Source organism: Pinus tabuliformis, chromosome 2_1, assembly GCF_031772625.1.
Source record: "Pinus tabuliformis cultivar Carrire ecotype Pingquan chromosome 2_1, CPIR1, whole genome shotgun sequence".
NCBI lineage: Eukaryota > Viridiplantae > Streptophyta > Pinopsida > Pinales > Pinaceae > Pinus > Pinus tabuliformis.
Genome location: NC_142299.1, coordinates 845002975 through 845023206, shown reverse-complemented (window position 1 = coordinate 845023206; position 20232 = coordinate 845002975). Strand labels below are relative to the sequence as shown.

The 20232-nt window shown below is 41.2% G+C and overlaps 1 protein-coding gene across 6 annotated transcripts in view; it reads left to right on the top strand.

Annotated features, from left to right (window-relative positions):
- Positions 1-20232, top strand: part of LOC149203292 (DNA-directed RNA polymerase III subunit 1-like) — a 450745-nt gene that overhangs the window by 180128 nt on the left and 250385 nt on the right. For all 6 annotated transcript variants that reach the window (XM_089403379.1, XM_089403376.1, XM_089403378.1 and 3 more), the window contains exons 17-18: positions 11520-11711; positions 12018-12116. In XM_089403379.1, coding sequence (XP_089259505.1) covers positions 11520-11711; positions 12018-12116 — 291 coding nt within the window. The remainder of the gene's footprint in view (positions 1-11519; positions 11712-12017; positions 12117-20232) is intronic.

The window sequence follows — 20232 nt, the reverse complement described above, 5'->3', positions numbered from 1 at the left end:
AAAGCACTCACTAGCAGTTACTAGTAGAAGAGAAATCACTTAATTGCTATGCTCTAGATTTCTCAACACCTTTCAGATGCCTTTTGAAGGTAAGACAGGCTTTGGTTGGTATAGGGTTGAGTGATGAGTGATATGACTTAAGTATAATAGAGATGGTGCTCATGTAATGCAGGAAACCGTACGTGATGGGTCATTCTTGGTCAGAGGTTAGGTATGCCTGGAAGTTTACCAGGCCAATTTATAACATGATTTAGTTTCCAGATTCAGATCAGGCAGTGGTTGGTGAGTTGTATAAGTGCATGGATTTTATGCTAGGCTAGATTGATGACATTGTTGAGCCTAGAGATGTGAACATGTATATCAATATTTGTAATGAGATTGTAGCACCCTAATTATGAATTTACAGCAACCAGATGAATTTTTGCATGAATTTGAAAGCAGAAATACATAAATTGTAATCTGTACATACCTGAGCTGCTGGCAGACTCCCGTTTGCGCTGTAGAACTGGTAATCCTGAACTGCTGGCTGATTTGATTCAATTTCGAGACGGCCAATTCCACCCGACCAGACAGAGCAACTGGTTGCTCAATCCAGAGAAGCTCTCCACCGAGGCTCTCTGTCCCTCCGTGCCCAGATCTCAGATCAGTCAAGCTCCTCTACTGTAAAATCTCTTCTCAGGGTTTCCTGCTAATGAGTCCTTCCTTCTCTGTTTTCTCCCCCCTCCACCGGGTCAGGCTCCTGCTATATAAATCCCCCTGCCTGGCGGTGGCCGCCCTCCCACTTGCAGCCACCGCCTCTCAGCATTGAAGTTTTCTCGGCGATATTTCTTGCCATAAATTTTCAGTAGGTTGTTAGTCTTTATGAGTTTAGATATTATGTGTGATGTATTTATAGTTGATTGATATCCATGCTGTCACGTTATGGCTTAAGTTCATAACTTTAGCTTATATTTATGCATATGCATGACTGTTCTTTAATACTTAGTTTAACTTTAATTATATTTCTTATAACATTTTATTTAATATAATTTACAAACATTAATGTTTTCACTTATAACATTTTATCAAGTATCTGCTATAAATATTTAATGATGTATATATATACTTATAACATTTCAAAATATGTTATAATCTTTTAATGATATATATATTTTTATTAAATGCTATTTGTAAAGTCTAACTATATATACCATAAATTTAATGTATATATATATAGATATATTCATATATTATAAAGTTTAACATTTTAATTAATGGGTCAATTAGATGGGTTGTTACATACATTCCCCCTTCTGAAAACTTCGTCCCGAAGTTAGAGCTTTAGGTTCAAGGTTTTAACGGTCATACCCTTTTCTATCCCGGACCCCGAGCTATTCAAAACTCATCCTATCCTCCCTAATCTCTTCTGCTCCCATCCTATCCGTCCTCTACTAAAGTATGCCATGGCGTCAATTTATTGACCTAACCATTCATAACACAAAGGTAACAGCGTCGGCTATACCGACCTGATTCCCAGTAGGCATCCGGCAGTCATCATCACACGTCTAGGGGAGCGTGACTCGCACAGTCCTCCCATGACTCCAGGGTTCAGAGGATAAACGGTGGGTAACACCTCCACCCCTCCAGTAGTATCAGGGCTATTACCCTATCATAGAATCACTTTGAGCTTTACTGATCTGAGTTCTGTCATCACGTGGTCATCTCGAAAATTGGATCAAATATCTGCAACCGTAGTTTATCTGCAGTTTTACCTGCAATCTTATACTTACCCAACATTTGTAAGATGTGCATCATCATATTCGAAATAACTTATGTATGATCTACATATAACAGAATTAGATAAAACAGATTTATATTGTTCAATTCTACCAGAAGTAAATTCATTTGACGGTCTTAATCTTTACTTCAACATTTATTATTAGTAATATAATCACATATATTGTTTTGGTATCCATGTACCAGCAGGAATTAAACACATATTATTTTGGTATCCACGTACCAGCATGAATTTAAACATATATTATGCCGCAAAGTTTTGTACTTATCACTTATCATTCAAATGTTTTTGGTTCTCTGACAGAGGTGAAGTAAATATATATACTAAACATAGTGTAAAGTTCTTCAAAATGGACATAAACTAGGGTATCTCTGACATATGTCCTCTGTATCCTCCCAAGTCGCGGACCCAGGACTATACTTGTCCCACTGGACCTTAACTTGGTCCACCAGGCGGTTCCTCAGCTGCCGAACTCTACGTTCCAGTATACGTAACGGTTCGACCGTTATGACTCCCTCGTCCGAAACCTGCAATTCTTTCCACTGGATGTTATGAGATAGATCAGCTACATAATGTCTTAATACAGAAACATGAAATACATTATGAATCCTATGCAGGTGGGATGGCAGGGCAAGACGATAGGCAACAGGTCCAACTCTTTCCACGATTTTAAACGGTCCTATAAATCGGGGTGATAACTTTGTCCCTTTCCCGAATCGAATAGTACTTTTATTCGGCCTGATGCGGACGAAGACCTGGTCCCCCACTTCATACCTCCTATCAGTCCGGTGAGCATCAGCATAACTCTTTTGTCTATCCTGTGCTTCCTTTAATCGCTCTCTAATCTGCCTGATCTGCGCTTCCATTTCATGGATTAATTCTGGTCCTATTATTACTCGATCTTCTAACCTGTCCCAACTTAACGGCGTTCTGCAGGGTCTGCCATATAGAGCTTCAAATGGAGGCATCCCAATCGAACTGTGGTAACTGTTGTTGTAAGCGAATTCAACCAAGGGTAAATACTTTTCCCAGTGGGATTGCTGATCCATTACATACATCCGCAACATGTCTTCAAGTACTTGATTTACTCTTTCAGTCTGGCCATCAGTTTCAGGATGGTAAGCCGTGCTTAAATTTAGCTGAGTACCTAAGGCTGTTTGCATGCACGTCCAGAATCTGGAAGTGAATCGCGAATCTCTATCGGATATAATCTTCTTAGGTACTCCATGATATCTGATAATCTCGTTTATGAATACTCGAGCCACGTCAGCAACATCATAAGTATCTCTTACCGGAATAAAATGGGCGCTTTTTGTTAATTTATCCACCACTACCAGAATGGCATTGTGTCTTTGAGAAGTAAGAGGTAGTCCAGTGATAAAATCCATAGAAATGGTCTCCCATTTAGACATAGGAATGTCATGGGGCTGTAAGAGACCCGCTGGGTGACAATGATCTGCCTTTACCTGCTGACATTCCAAACATTTTGCAACAAATTGAGTGATATCCCGCTTCATGCCTGCCCAAAAGAAGAGTTTCTTGGTATCCGCATACATTTTCCCTACTCCAGGATGAGCACAATATACGGCTTTGTGAGCTTCCCTGAGGATGGTATCTCGGAGATCTTTATCATCAGGAATGTACATCCTTCCATGGAATCGCAAGATCCCATCGCTTTCTAATTCATAACCCTCGAACTTAGATTCTTTTGCCTTAATCCCCTCCAGACTTGCCCTCACTTTTAAATACCAGCTGTCTTTTATAAGGCGATCCAGCACTCGCTGTCTTAAGTCCACCTTAATGGGTATGAGAGAAAATATCCGGGGTCTCCTGCTTAAGGCATCGGCTACCACATTTTCCTTTCCCTTAATATATAATATCCCGAAGTCATACTCACTTAGGAATTCACTCCATCGCCTTTGCCTGACATTTAAGTCTCTTTGGGTGAACAAATACTGTAGACTTTGATGGTCGCTTTTAAGTGTAAACTTTCGTCCTACCAAATAGTGTCTCCAGATCTTTAAAGCTAGCATCACAGCGGCCAATTCTAGATCGTGAGTAGCATAGAGTTCTTCATGAGGTTTTAGCTTTCTGGAAGCATAAGCTATCACTCCCCTATCCTGCATCAATACTGCACCCAGCCCTTGCTTGGATGCATCAGTACATACTGTAAAGTCTTTGCCCATATCAGGGACTCTTAGGATTGGTGCGCTGGTGAGTAGTCTTTTGAGTTCAGAGAATGCATTATTACATTCCTCGGTCCACTCATACTTAACACCTTTACGCTGGAGGGTTGTGATTGGCTTCGCGATTTTGGAGAACCCTTCCACAAATCTCCGGTAATAACCAGCTAAGCCCATAAAGCTTCGTATCTCATGTGCGTTTCTCGGTATTGGCCAATCCATGATCGCTTTTACCTTCTCAGGATCTACTGAGATTCCTTCACCTGATATGATGTGACCCAAATAATGAATCTTTTCCTGAAAGAAGGAACACTTGGACAGTTTTCCATATAACTGACGTTCTCTAAGGCAGGTCAATACTAGCCGCAAATGCTCCTTATGCTCTTCTTCATTCTTGGAATAGATGAGAATATCATCTAAAAAGACTTGTACAAATTTATCAAGACACTGACGGAAAACGCTGTTCATAAGATTCATGAATACGGCTGGCGCATTTGTTAACCCAAATGGTACCACAGTAAATTCATAGTGCCCAAAACGTGTCCGGAATGCTGTCTTAGAGATATCATTTTCAGAAATCCTTAGCTGATGATATCCTGATCGAAGATCAATTTTTGAGAAGACAGAAGCTCCTTTCATTTGATCGAAAAGATCATCGATCCGCGGCATAGGGTATTGATTCTTTACTGTAGCGCGATTCAAGTCCCGATAGTCTATGCATAATCTTAAGGATCCATCTTTCTTCTTCACAAAAATTACAGGAGCGCCCCAAGGTGAGGTACTGGGTCGAATAAGCCCTATATCGAGTAGTTCCTTCAACTGGATTTGTAATTCCTGAAGTTCTGGAGCTGTCATTCTATAAGGCGTTTTAGAGATCGGTTGGGTACCTGGCTTTAAATCAATAGTGAGATCCACTTCTCTTACCGGGGGTAATCCTGGTAGTTCCTTTGGAAACACATCCGGGAACTCGGCTAACACCGGATATTGTTCTAAGGACGGTCCCTTATCCTGGCTTACTTCGTGAATTGCATAAGCCTGACAACCCTTCCTTAAACAACGCTTCACCTGCATTGCCGAAATGTAGCGTAAAGAGATTTCTCTCTTAATTCCTTGAATTTGGATTACTTCTCCCTCATCATTTAAGCCCAAAATCCTTTTTCCATAACAATCTACCCACGCTTGGTGAGCTTCCAGCCAATCCATACCTATGATAAGATCATACGTCCCTAGGGCGGTAACGTACACTTTTAGTTTAGTCGAACAGACCCCTAGGTCAATTTTGCATTGATCCACACTCAAGCCCACGGTTTGGAGTTCTCCTGAGGCCATTTCCACTTGGTGGAAATCATTTTGTCTACGAGCTGCCAGCCCACATTTGTTTAATGCATATGACGAAATGAAACTATCTGTGGCACCAGTATCAAATAAGATTTTGAGTTTTACACCATTGATAATACCTGAAGATTCCACTACAGTGGATTGATGGGCTGCTTGGTCGTGGTTGACTACTGCATGAATCCTATGATTACTTCGCTTGGCTGATATCGGCTCCCTCCCAGTGCTTTGCAATATGTCCGATGACGCTTCTGGGCAGTTACGCTGGAAATGCGGTCCCCCACATCCCCAACAATTTAGCTGCGCTGGTCCTCTGGAATTAAGGTGTGAGTTTCTAGAGAACGAGCCGCGTCCTCCCATGTTGGTTCCTCTCACACCCCTTCCTCTACCGGTAGTCCCTCGCGATGCCCATGGTCTGGTGCTAGACGATTCTGCAGCTATAGTGTTTACCGCCATGGGAGCTCGTGTCCCCATACCTGGGGTATACCTGCTACTGTAAGGTGGCCTCGAGCTACCTCCTCTGAAAAAGTTCCGGGGAGCCTTCCCTGGGAGTCCTGATTGTAAAGGCCCTGCTGGCCCTATATCCTTTTTGATTCCAAGGTGCTCTTCTGCATAACGGCTACATTCGACTGCCTCGGCTACCGATGACGGTTTCCACATACTTACCAAGGCTCTGATGCGGGGGTTTAACCCAAATATGAAACGTTCAGCTTGACGTTCATCAGAGTCTAAGTAGGGAATGTATTTTACCAGCTCCATAAACCTTATTTCGTACTCTTCCACCGTTTTACTTCCCTGAATTAGTGTATGAAAGGCTCTGGCTTGCTGTTGTTGAAAATATGGAGGTAAATACTTCGCTCGGAACCTTTCCTCGAACAGATCCCAAGGAACGTTGTCTGATGTAAGGTGTAGCTGCTTTTCCAGGTTTCCCCACCAAATCAGGGCACTTTCCTTTAGTTGAAACACGGCAATTTTTGTCTTGGCTGAAGGCGAATATTCTCTTAACCTAAAGCACCGGTTCATCCCTTCCAGCCATGCCTCAGCGCGTTCACCAGCTCGACCTCCCGAAAATTCTGGGAGTCTAATTTTCTGAAGCTCTCTAGAGATGTCTTCTCTCGATCCTCTGGGCTCCAAATTATGTGGTTCCGCTGAACTGGTGGCTGCATGCTGAGATTCCTCTTTGCTTTTAGCCTTAGTGGATTCCTTTAATGTTTCCAACAAGGCCTGCAAAGAGTTCATTATCACAGCCAACTCTGGCGCTTGAGCGTTTGATGTTGACTGCTGCCTTGGTGGTGACGAGGGTGAGGGGGATGGCGACGGTGGCGGTGGCGATGGCGACGGTGGCGGCATTAATGGTGATGATGCTGCCTGGTCACGTCGTCGCCGCTCATACGTCTTTACCATAGTAATGGTCCCTGAACACAAATAAAATGTATATATATAAAAAGAATTGGAGACGGATAACCAAATTTTAACACACTAATTTCATTGCAACTTCACATTTAAAACGGGTATAGTTTTGCTATTTTTACCCGCTAGGCGGATCTTACTGGTACCGAGGTCAAGGAGGGTGGCCACGCGACCTCCTTGTCCTAATGCAGGGTTTTCTAAAAAGAAAAATGAATAATGCAGAAGTGTATGGTTATTAGCCCCTAAGGTAAGACATCCAAAATTTATTTACCTAATGACATCCCCAAAACGAAAACAGTGTACATTGGTAACATAACTGTCATACCTCAACCTGACTATAACATTTAAGGGGGTCATCTGTATCCATACCCTGAATAAAATACAAGGGTATGTATTAAATCTTTAGTTTGCATGATTACCAGCATTGACAACTTGGCAATAAATTGCAAGCAGTTTGTTATAGGTTCCAACATGCTGGTACCTCCACTGATTGGCGCATGAATTAGCTAATGGAATTTCCAAAAGTCAGAAGTAATCAACCCAGAAGTAGTTCTTCCTTCGGGTGATGGAAGTGTGCCAATTTATCGATTCCTGCCATGACAACTAAGGGTGGAATGGTTATTATACCGTTAATAAGAAAATTCAGTTCTTGATAGAAGATGTCGCGGATCTACTGGAATACTAAGGTTTTTTCATTTAGCTGGGTTGAAAAGGTTTCATCAGCATCACATTTTTTCAATCGTGTGAGTTTAAAGCTTCTGACATGAACCATGTCAGGGAGGCACACATGGCCAGCAAACTCTGGATTTTGACAGCATATCTCCTTTGTAATCAAACTGTTGTTTTTGTTTTCCTTGTATTTTTAAGTAAACTGTAGTGCTTTGTTATTGGTTTATAGTTGTAATTACAAACTACCATTTGGTAAATGTCCTCTCATTTGCAGATCTAACTAAGTTACTGAACTTAATATGAATGTAGTATGTAATGGGAGTATAAGAGAACGTAGCAACCTAGGACAAAATGGAACCAAATTGAGGTTGGGGAATGATGGACAAAGGAGAGACTAGTGCCTTGTTTGGGCAACGGAGTCATAGAAATTCAAGAGGGAAAATCGAGAGCTAAACAACCAATTGGTGGGCCATATGAGCACCTTGAATTGGTTCTAAAATGATTAGGGGATAGCAAGCAATCAATAAATGTGCATTACTTTAAAGTTTACCCGCAACTTGGTAAGTGAACTGATGGAGAGGGTCTATGGCAGATTCACAAGGCAATCAAATGGTGGACCCTATTTGAAGATTAATTGCAACGATAAAAAAAATAATGAGCTAACAACCTCTTCACTTAATTCACCAAAATAGCATAAGAATTTAATCACCTCCTCAAGGTGGTTAATCCCTTGACAACCTGAAGTTGTACATGAAGAAGCTCCCATAATTATGGCTCCATAAAGGTACCGTATCTAGTCCAATTTCCATGGTACCCTATAATAAAGTTTAAATTTTCACCAACCTACATAATAAGATAACTATCTAATGAAAAGTGCATGCATTACTGAGTGCCCAGTGTTCACTTTAATGCATGTCAATGTCCCACAAAACAGGCAACATTTTATAATGCAGGTGCCGTGTAGCCCCATCATCTTGTGCCATGAATCACACAGGCTATAACTGCTATGGACCAAGGCTTTGGTCACTTGCATGGTTTTTGTAAAGATGCTGCTTTGTAATTTTCAATGTATAGTATTGTAAATCTGTAATAACACTGAACAACCATGCAAAGAACAAAATACAAATAGAACAGAACTCACTGCACTGGAGTCTTGACCAATAACCAAGACTATTATTTGAGTGACCATGAGCTGCTACGGCACGTTGAAAGCCAAAAAGGGTGACTTGATTAAATTATTTCACAAATAATAAAAAAAACAATTGAGTATCAAACATGAAACGATATCGTCACAAGGGTGAAAAATTTTTATTTTTATTTTTTTTTGTGCGCTTCCGTCAAACAACAGTAATAAGAAAATTATATTTGTGGGTTTAATGACACATCGATAATCCATTCAACCACGTCATGAGCTCATAACAATTTCGAAAAAAAAAGAGTGAAGCCATAGACTATGTAAAACTCAGATAAAAATAATGAATATAGAAAACCATATGATATCATTGCAATACGTATTTAAATATGGCGCATTTGAAACATATATAGCATATGATATAAATGACTATGGGTTGGCGTTTTATGTAGCATAAGTCGTAACCATATACGTGGCGGTGGACCAGACTTCAACCCATGGCATGTGACCTGCCATAACGCCGTTGCCCGAGCCGTTTTTTTTTTTTTTTTTTTCATTAATAGTCACCTGGCCATTTCTATCCGCTGGAATCACTGCCATTGCTGGGCCTTAATGATAGAACAACTGCGGAAATGCTCTGCAGGCTATGCAAAACCCTCGAAAAACCCCGCAAAATCTGTTCTGGGGATTGGTAGCTAGTTATTGGATATTTATTCAGAGGGTTTGGATCCGGCGCACCACGAATTTAGCGACTTTCTTTTCACGCAGGCATCTGGAATCCAGTGGAAATCCCTAATTCGTGGGCAGCGCGGGCATAACTTTTATGCGGAGCCCTCGGTACCAGCCGCCATATCCGAAATTCCTCGTCGGCTTTGGCTTGGATTAAAGGGGTCTGTCCTCGGCGGATTTCAAATTGCTCAATCGGAAATGGCTAAAGCGGATTCAAAAGACGGCTAAGGAAAAGTCGAGCAAGCAGAAGGCTTTCACACATTCTAATGTATCGAAATTTTGGGCGTTAATACGGCAAAAATTTATTTTTGTTAATTTGAGGTCGATACACAGGGCTGGGCCGGCCACATGTGGCCGCCGTTCGATTTTGACGTGGTTCATGCGTCCGGAAAAAAGAAATCGAAAGCTGGTTTGACGAATTTCAATTCGTTCATTAATTAACTTATATTAAAATTTACCCAAAAGAAATACAACAGTAAATTCGATTGTAGATTTTTTTGTCGCAGGTCGGGGTTTATTTCTTAATTCTGCAAACAGAACACAACACCTCAAGTGAATGTGCAGGACTGTTACCCAGACAGACCATCGAATTCAATCAATTCAAAGTTCTGTATGCGTACTTCGTTTTCTCCGCCCCAAATCGAATCACGCTTGGAATTCTCTAATCGTTTCAATTAATCACAGCGTACAGGAGCGTAGGGTTGGGAGGTCCGAAGGTTTGAACAGGGCTCTGATACCATGTGTAGCACCCTAATTATGAATTTACAGCAACCAGATGAATTTTTGCATGAATTTGAAAGCAGAAATACATAAATTGTAATCTGTACATACCTGAGCTGCTGGCAGACTCCCGTTTGCGCTGTAGAACTGGTAATCCTGAACTGCTGGCTGATTTGATTCAATTTCGAGACGGCCAATTCCACCCGACCAGACAGAGCAACTGGTTGCTCAATCCAGAGAAGCTCTCCACCGAGGCTCTCTGTCCCTCCGTGCCCAGATCTCAGATCAGTCAAGCTCCTCTACTGTAAAATCTCTTCTCAGGGTTTCCTGCTAATGAGTCCTTCCTTCTCTGTTTTCTCCCCCCTCCACCGGGTCAGGCTCCTGCTATATAAATCCCCCTGCCTGGCGGTGGCCGCCCTCCCACTTGCAGCCACCGCCTCTCAGCATTGAAGTTTTCTCGGCGATATTTCTTGCCATAAATTTTCAGTAGGTTGTTAGTCTTTATGAGTTTAGATATTATGTGTGATGTATTTATAGTTGATTGATATCCATGCTGTCACGTTATGGCTTAAGTTCATAACTTTAGCTTATATTTATGCATATGCATGACTGTTCTTTAATACTTAGTTTAACTTTAATTATATTTCTTATAACATTTTATTTAATATAATTTACAAACATTAATGTTTTCACTTATAACATTTTATCAAGTATCTGCTATAAATATTTAATGATGTATATATATACTTATAACATTTCAAAATATGTTATAATCTTTTAATGATATATATATTTTTATTAAATGCTATTTGTAAAGTCTAACTATATATACCATAAATTTAATGTATATATATATAGATATATTCATATATTATAAAGTTTAACATTTTAATTAATGGGTCAATTAGATGGGTTGTTACAGAGATGGAAAAACAGTTGGAAATGCTAAATATTCCACTACACATGCCTTTGCATATGTGCTTACATCAAAACATCATCACCCATTTTCCATTCTCTTAGATTTTTCTTTATGAGGTCTTCTACTTTTTATGAAAGCAATGTGGAAATACAAATTCTGTTTCAATTGTTTACTCTAAATTTGTTTGTTGCTATGAAGAACAATGGGAAAATCTATGTTCAATCAGTTGGTTACTATGATCTAGAAGTGAGCGTTGATGTGCAACCTTAAGTCATTGCTTTCTTACATGTTCTTCATTGTGACGAAAGGATTGTCAGAGCCATTTATTTCCTAAACATTTGGAATTCCTGATGATTTTCTATTAAACAATCCTAGGATTAAGAGTGGTGTATAGGTTTCTTTTTCCTTTTCTTTATTCAAAGTAGTATTTGTTTCCATGTAGTGCCTTTTTGTTGCTCTATTACAAATTGGATGCATTGTAAAAACCTACTTCCTACCTTGTAATTTGGACTTTTTGTGACTGGTTTTTGTTCATGTACCTAGATCTTTTATTGTTAGTTTTATTTTTATATATGGAGCAGAATCACAGGTCTCAGATATAAGAGATGCTAACTTCAGTTACTGATGTAAACTTTTGTTTTTCAGGTTTGTCTTAGGGAGTTGCATTGGCGTAACAGCCCATTGATTATGTCTCAATGTGGATCCAAGGGTTCACCGATTAACATCAGTCAAATGATTGCTTGTGTTGGTCAACAATCTGTTGGAGGGCGTCGAGCACCAAATGGATTTATTGACCGCAGTCTTCCACACTTCCCGAGGAATGACAAGACACCAGCGGTGGGTCATTTTGTTTGAGTCTGTGTAAAAGAGCTAATACATTAATTCTGTTTTTATATAGTAGACATTTGAGAATTATAGTGTATAATTCTCTTATTAATATAGTCTTTGTCTTCATTTCTATGACCCCTTGATTAAATTTTGCTTGTATCTAATTGAGTTTACAATGTCTGCAAATTTTAGTAGCTTTTCCTTCCACTCTTTCAGCCTTCACGTCTTTCATTTATGTTGATATTTTCTGTTTACTGACACTATTATTTCCATATATTATTCACAAATAATCGTTGACCTTTGCATCCTTTTCAGGCCAAAGGCTTTGTTGCAAATTCATTTTATACTGGGTTGACCGCAACAGAGTTTTTCTTTCACACCATGGGTGGTCGTGAAGGCCTTGTGGATACTGCGGTAAATTATACTTGACAGTCAGTTTGGTTTTATAGAAATTTCCCCTAATGAAAAATAGTTTTGCTTATTGTTGTATATTATGGAATGGAAGAATGTTCTCAGAAATGATGGATCCATGGTTTATGAGTTTTTGAAGGTGACATTGTAAAGTGCTTCAACAAAGTATTTCGAAGTTTGAATTACCATCATGAATAAGATATTAGTGGAGATATGTTCTTATTCATTATAGATGGCTAACATTATAGGTCATTTGATTGTACATCATATTCAGTGTCTAGTTTCTGGAATTATGTAACGTTTATACTTGACATTTGGAAATCAGTAAGCACATTCCTAGTTGATGAAGAGCATAGTTTTAAGACATTTGTTTGATTGCTAAGAGGCTTACATAAACATAACATTCGAGATTGTAGACTGAGTAGATGACAAATGACTTACAAATCTAATATATCACCACTAAGAAATTCTCTTATCGTGTTCTTGAAGGTTGTAGGAGGATGTCATATGAGTTGATTGTTCAAAATCTAATCATTTGAGGCTTATATTTATCCAAGCTTCCCTGTTTGTGTAATACAAATGGGTATTTGCAACATAGAAAACTATTAAACCATAGGTGTGTTCAATCCTAGATTAAAGCCAAGCTTCTAAAGAATAAGATATAATTACATGACCTTGTTAATGTCAAGTAAGTTTACTTCTATCTCAAATTCTGTTGAATGATAAAGAGATTGTGGATCTACGGTGAACACTTTAGAAAATCTTTCTCCAAAATAAAGCTTCAACATATAATATTTCATAAAGAGAAGTAAATCCATGAACAAAACAACAAGAGATATGGCCCCTGTTGCCAACCACCCATGGGTAGTATCCTTAGGAGAAATTTTTTCTCCTAGATGGTCCTCAACTGGCAGCCAGCAGCCCCTTGCAGCCATCAGATAGCTCAATGTTCCACTATCTCCACAAGTTGGGCTAGCCATATGCTCCTTCACCCATATGTTATGATTGTATGTTTGAAGGTGGGCCTTCCAACCCCGAAGGTTTGGCTTTTCATTGTGTAGTTGGATATTTTTGTTTACTTATCATGGACATTTTTGGGCATGGATTAGTGGAGGGATTCAGTGGAAAGAATGGGCTTGGTTTGTACTCTTGTCTCTTCTCTCCAATTTGATGGCTAACCTTGTATCTTAGTTCCGTGGGATCTCCTTTATTGGCTACTAGCTTTAGGAGTGACACGACATGGGAAACCCCAATTTTAGTTGCGTGGTCCTGCTTCCCGATACCATACACATCACTCCCCTCTGCTCATTATAACCCCATTCACCATATTTTCCATCCGGGTCCACATTTTTCCATTGGGTCCACAAGGAATTAGCTTCCCCTGCCCCTTGTCCACACAGGAAATGTACGATAAAATGCAAAAGATGGTCGGGACATACAAATTTAGCACGTGGGAAAAAGCCAAACATGAGCTCTACCCCTATCATTATGGCCATCACCCTGGTTCCTAGGGTCCCTCATATCGACCCCTTTCATCATTAAGGAACCCATGATTATCCCAACCCTTGGTGGGTGATGAACTGCCCCACCTTAAAGGGGTATCCATTGCTATATCTTACACATCATGCTCTCATCCCCTGGAGCCCTGAGCAGCGATAAAATAAATATCAATAAAAAGAAAAAGGCATATGAAGAAGGGTGGAAAATCAAAGGCCAGGGCAACTCATTTACCACGATTGCTCCCTCCTACATTCATATACTCGAGTGTGGATTTCCTTTATTATAGTTACCCTTATATTGTGGCATGTGGCTTGGAACCTTCCCCTGATGCCCCACTCCGCTCCACCATTATCTCAGGTGCCACTTGCCATTTGATGGATGTACCATGGACATTTCACCCCTTTAAAGGCCGAAACCACCTAATAGGGTCCTTGGTTAACCTTCTTCTTGAACTTGGAGACATTGGTACATTCTAAAGCCCACTATGGAAGGGCATGCCACCATGAAGTGTCCACTTGGTTTTATGTTTTGTAAGCTCATTTACTTAATTGCACTAATATTTGGTTGTACTGGAAGGTGAGGGGATGCATTGGATCTTATACAAGATTGTAGGTGGATCTTCGTGTGGAGTTTGGTCTCCCTATATGGGGTCCAAGCCCTCCAAAGGGTCATATTGACATTTGTAGGGTGAGCGTTGAGAGCCACGGGTCTCCACCATAGTAGAGAGCAGATTTCCACTTCATGGGATCCTTTAGTTCCACCTATTGCTTGCTTGTGTTCCACCTATTGGATGATGATGATGCACTTGGACCACCTTGCCCAACTAACTCCACTCTTGCACCACACATTTTGCAGCTGGTCTAGGGCCTAAATGAGGATATGTCTGGCTATAGGAGACAATAGGAGGGCTTGCTTCATTCTTCTAGCCCTTATAGATGGGATACAGACTTCTTCGATCCATTTGGAGACCAATGAGGATGTTTTGTGCCCCCATAGCCACTTGGGGGCACCAAAGGTCATTCACTTGGATATCAAGGGGCCACCCCCTTTATCGCTATGTTTGGAATACCTGGTGGAGACCTCTTCAAACCTACTGGAGGGGTCATTGGTTCACTGAGGGGAGTCACTAAGTATCCTACGCTGAGGATCAAGGGCACGGTGCAGGGACAATGTGTGGTAGTTCCGGTGGACAATGGGGCACCCCACAACTTCATTGATGCCTAGATGGTGGAGCGGAGAGGTATACAGACTAAGAGCTTTGAGGGGTTTTCATTCCTGGTGCTGGGAGACAAGACTATGCAGTGCACCCGGTATGTGCCTAGTCTAACAGTGACTATGGGAAATTATTCTATGACCGATCACTTCTTTGTGGTCGATGTTCTAGACACCAACACTGTCATGGGTGTCTAGTGGCTCTACTCTATTGATTTTCCATGATACTGGTGTCTAGGATATAATCTTAAATCACTGACACTACCAAACGAAGAATCACAACGAAGCTACTTTGCATAGCGGAATATAAACAACAGTAAATCTACTATTGCACAAAGTATACACAACTTTTTACAAATTTTGTACAATAGCCCAACTTCATTATATTATCCAATTGAATAATACAATAGTCTAGGGCTCCCGTACCAGGACAATGGCCCTCAATTATCCACAAGTACAAGAATACAAAACTAGGGCTTGGTGTTAGTCCATCGACAACCAAGCTACCCTCAACAAGATACTCTGACCATCTGGTTGATGTAGTGCGCTCTCTCAGCTCCTCTCGGCCATATCCTGTACCTGCCCGGTCCTTTAGCTTCTGATCTGCAACATCTGCCACTATCAATGATCCAAATCCATCTGGCCACTAAACCTTGGCTATCCAATCTGCTCACTAGTTGTCCCTTAGTCCATCAAGGGCACAACACATCGAGATTCCTATTAAGTTGTTTACAACTTCATTTGTGAACAACTCACAACTGCCCACTGCTGCTCCTCAACTACTTAGGGACTTCAACCCACTATAATCGTCTTACACTGCTCTAATGAAGACTAACATAAGGCAGAGAGGGCTACCACCTATCACTGCAGGATGCTTATCTCTGACAATGAACAAGGGCTTGGAGGACTTCCTATCTTCTGCTGTAGATGTCCTTCTCCACACACAAGTCTAGGGCTACTCAAAACTGCTCCTGTCTGATCTGACCCTTGAGCTCTTCTTTTGCCACTCTAGTAACCACTTATGTCCGTGAAGATGGTGCATATCGGGCTACAACTTGGGCACTATCACTTTGCCCTCCAACAGACCATAAATGCCCAATCCACAGTCCACACTTGGTCCACTCTTACGCTGCCCTCCAACAAACCGCAAGTGACGAGTCCTTGCTGTAGCATCTGCACTTTGGTTAGGGTATCCAGTCTCTTAGGAAACCCTTCCTCCTGGCTGCCAACAAACTTCACAAATTGTCCTCTTCTAGGACTGCACTCACCTCATGAGCTGATGTGGAACTGCTGCAAAGTCTGCAATCTGGTTAGGGCTAATATCAATCCACTTAGCCCTTGATCCTTGCCTCTAGACCTCATCTAGAGCTGCGGTTTTCTTCTCACTCTAAGTTGCTCCGTTTGCTCCCACCCAGGGACAGGTCTGAGGTTGTTTTGGCTCCTCCAAACAACCACCACAAATTTTTCCCCCTCTACAATGATACCAGGGATCTCCTACCTATATTATTGAGACAAAACCACACCAAAACTTGCACACACCAACCCAGAATTGTCCTACACTAGGACCTCATCAAACTGTCCTTTTCTAGGACTGATCCACTAGCAACAAAACACCTAAATCACATACCTTTTTGGATTGTCTCTTTGCTGTTGGAACTCGACAACTACGATACTCCTTCTAGGGCCCCCTTGACCTCACTCGTTGCTAGGGCTATTTCCACTTCTATTTAGACCTTTGTCCCTTGTCCTAGTGGAGATATAGGGCTCAACCCTCCTCTAGACTGTTGCACAAGTTAGCGACTAGCAATTTCAGAGATCTGCCTGTAAAAATCATGCCAAACATAGCCAATAATCCCTTTCAAGTACTCGACCCTGCATCAAATTTGAATCTGCCCAATAACCACTGAGAAATACCCTAGACGAAGTCTCTTATTCCTCCTCTCATCGAGCTCCAAATCCCTGCGGCCAAATCGGAGGTATACTTCTTATGTTTCGTTGCACATTGGATGAGTGAAATGCTTCACCTCTCTTCTCTTTTTATAGTTTTCTCAAAGAGCTCCAATGAATGCCCTTGGTGGGCATATCCAACTATAATGGGGGCTAATCTTACCCTATCCGACCTCCAACATAAGCCACAAGGCCACACACAAACTTCAAAAATCAATATCTACACATCGAAAAATCAGAATTCGATGATTTTCGTTGCATTGGATTCATCTAAACATCCTCTATCATCTTCATCCATCACATGTCTAATTCTCTCCATGGCTACAAAACCCCAAGCTTGGGTTTCAAGCCCACAAAATTCTTTTGTGTGCCAACTCCTCCACAACACTTAAGCCTAGGGTTTGGATTACCTCCCATGCTACAAATCTCAACTCTCCCTCTTAGCGAGGAAGGTACTTCCAACACTAGGAAGTCTCCATCAATACCAACGACACTAGATGATCTGGCGTCCATCACTACAACATACTTTGAAGAATGAACCCTGCAATCTCAGTAATGCCTCTACCTTGTTATATTTGAACCTGAAGATCCCAAACCTCCATAGGGATGCTCCTGCTGAGGCTAGACTCCCTCTGAGCCTACACGATCTCCACTAACTCAGCCCTGCAAGCATTCATCCTCCTGGATCAAATACCACTCGTGCAAATCCCTCTAATCTCGGATATGCGACATCACGATCCGATGAAGACTCTAGCCTGCCAATCTATAGTCCATCACATGAAGCAATCTCGATCAAACCAATCTCGTTCATGCCAAAACAATACTCGAGTTGTCCTAACGATCCATGGCAAATCAATGGATGTGCATGATCGACAATCTGCCCTACAACAAACTATTGTTCACAAGATCTCCTCCAATCCACCAAAACTCCCAGCCAACCTCGTTACCAAGCCAGTTAAGACCACATTTCCATGTCTTCAACTGAACCATCTGCTCCATGATCTAGACAATCCCATCTCCCTTTGAGCTACTTCGCTGTGCACACTCTGATTCATTGGCCCTTCAAAGTAGCTCTTATACCATGTTTAGTTTCAATGACATTGGTGTCTAGGATAGAAAATCTTAAATCACTGATACTACCAAACCAAGAATCACAACGAAGCTAGTTTGCACAACGAAATATAGACAATAGTAAATCTACTAGTGCACAAAGTATTCACGACTTTTTACAAATTTTGTACAATAACCCAACTTTGTTATATTAATCCAACTGAATAATACGACAGTCTAGGTCTCCCGTACTAAGGATAATGGCCCCCAATTATCCACAAGTACAAGAATACAAAACTGGGGCTTGGTGTCAGTCCATCAACAACCAATCTACCCTCAACAAGATACTCTGACCATCTGGCTGATGTAGCATGCTTTCTCAGCTCCTCTTGGTCATACCTTGTACCTGCTCGGTCCTTCGGCTCCCGATCTGCAACATCTGCCTCTATCAATGATCCAAGTCCATCTGGCCACTAAACCTTGGCTATCCAATTTGCTCACTAGTTGTGCCTTAGTCCATCAAGGGAACAACACATCAAGATTCCTGTTGAGTTGTTCACAACTCTGTTTGTGAACAACTCACAACTGCCCACTATTGCTCTTTAACTAGTCAGGGACTTCAGCCCACTATAGTCTTCCCGCGTTGCTCCAATGAAGACTAACATAGGGCACAAAGGGTTGCCACCTATCATTGCAAGATGCCATCTCTCACAATGAACACGGGCTAGGAGGATTGCCCATCTTCTGTTGTAGATGTCCTTCTCCACACACAAGTCTAGGGCTACTCAAAACTGCTCCTGGCTGATCAAACCCTTGAGCTCTTCTTCTGACACTCTAGAAACCACGTAAGTCCATGAAGATGGTGCACACGGGGCTTCAACTTGGGCACTATCACTCTGCCCTCGAACAGACCATAAATGCCCAATCTATTGTCCACACTTGGTCCACTCTCATGTTGCCCTCCAACAGACCATGAGTGACCAGTCCTTGCTGTAGCATCTGCACTCTGGATAGGGCATCCAATTGTGAAAATTTCTAACCTGAAATTCTACTGCAACAACTCATTTATTTCACCTACTTATTTTTCACAATAAGTTATTTATGAAATCCCTTTAGTAAATACTAAAATAAATTCTACTGCAGTTATCACATAATTACATAGAGAAAATACATATACAAGAACCAATCACATCAACATTGTTGTTTTTGGACAATTGTCCCTGAAAAAACCCAATGTGGGAAAACCGGTGCAGCAGATGAGAGTTTTATTAATATTCAACAACAATCGCTTTTACAAGGAATTATTTTATAGAGAAACTGAGAGAAAACACTTGAGACTTTCCCCTGGAAACTTCCTGACACTTTGGAGATGTGAAAATTCTATTACTGTAGCAATTGATTTACTTTTCCTACTTATTTCATCGTAAGTTATTTATGAAATTACTTCAACAAACATTAAAATAAATACTACTACAGATATCGCATCGTAATACAGAAACAAAAATATGCACACATTGACACAGTTATTTTGGACTAATGTCCCCGAAAAAACCCAATGTGGGAAAACCGGTGCAACAAGGGAGGATTTTATTATTCAACAATTTTCTTGTACAATAGGGTGCTAAACTGGTTTACCCACAAATAGACAAACTTCCAGCGCTTTCCTAAACCCAGCATAGGCCCTACTGACCTCTGTTATAGCCTGAAACCATTTGTGTCAGCCTAAAACCCTCTGCGTTAGCCTGCTGAGGCTCTGCGCAACCTCTCTGGGTTTCTGCGTCACTCCTGCAGCCTTTGCATGGATGATGTAGGCCCTTCTGGCTTTGCGTAGTCTCTGCTGCCTCTGCATGGCTTCCTCTGGCTCTGCGTCTGCCTCTTCTGCGTTGATATCCTGTCTCTCTATTCCGTACTTGCTGCCTCCTGACTGCTCTCCAGACCACTGGTTCAATTTCTCAGCAAACTCTGCTCCAAAAATTGAACTGACTGGTCTCCCTCAGTGTGTTCTCCAAGTGCCCCTCAAGCCTCCTCTTATACTTTTTCTGTTGACATCTCAACGACCGAGATTAACTTCCTAATCAATGGCTAAGATTAGATCTAGCTTGATCCATGTCTTTTGGACCATTCTAACACAGGTTCATATTAATACACATTAATATTTTATTTTCCCTAAGTTTAGACTTAGGGACTCTATTAAAAATATTAATTATTTTAATATCTCCTGATCTGTTTAGAATCTGCCCAAACCCTTTCTGGGTATTGGTGATCTCATGTGCCTAACCTCTCCACCAAATTTCATGGCTAGAGCACATCCGATGCTACCCCAAATCAACACTCCCTCTTAGCAAGGACTGTGCTCTAACAATACTCCTCAGTGAGTATTACTCTGATCATCCGGCATCGGTACCTGTGC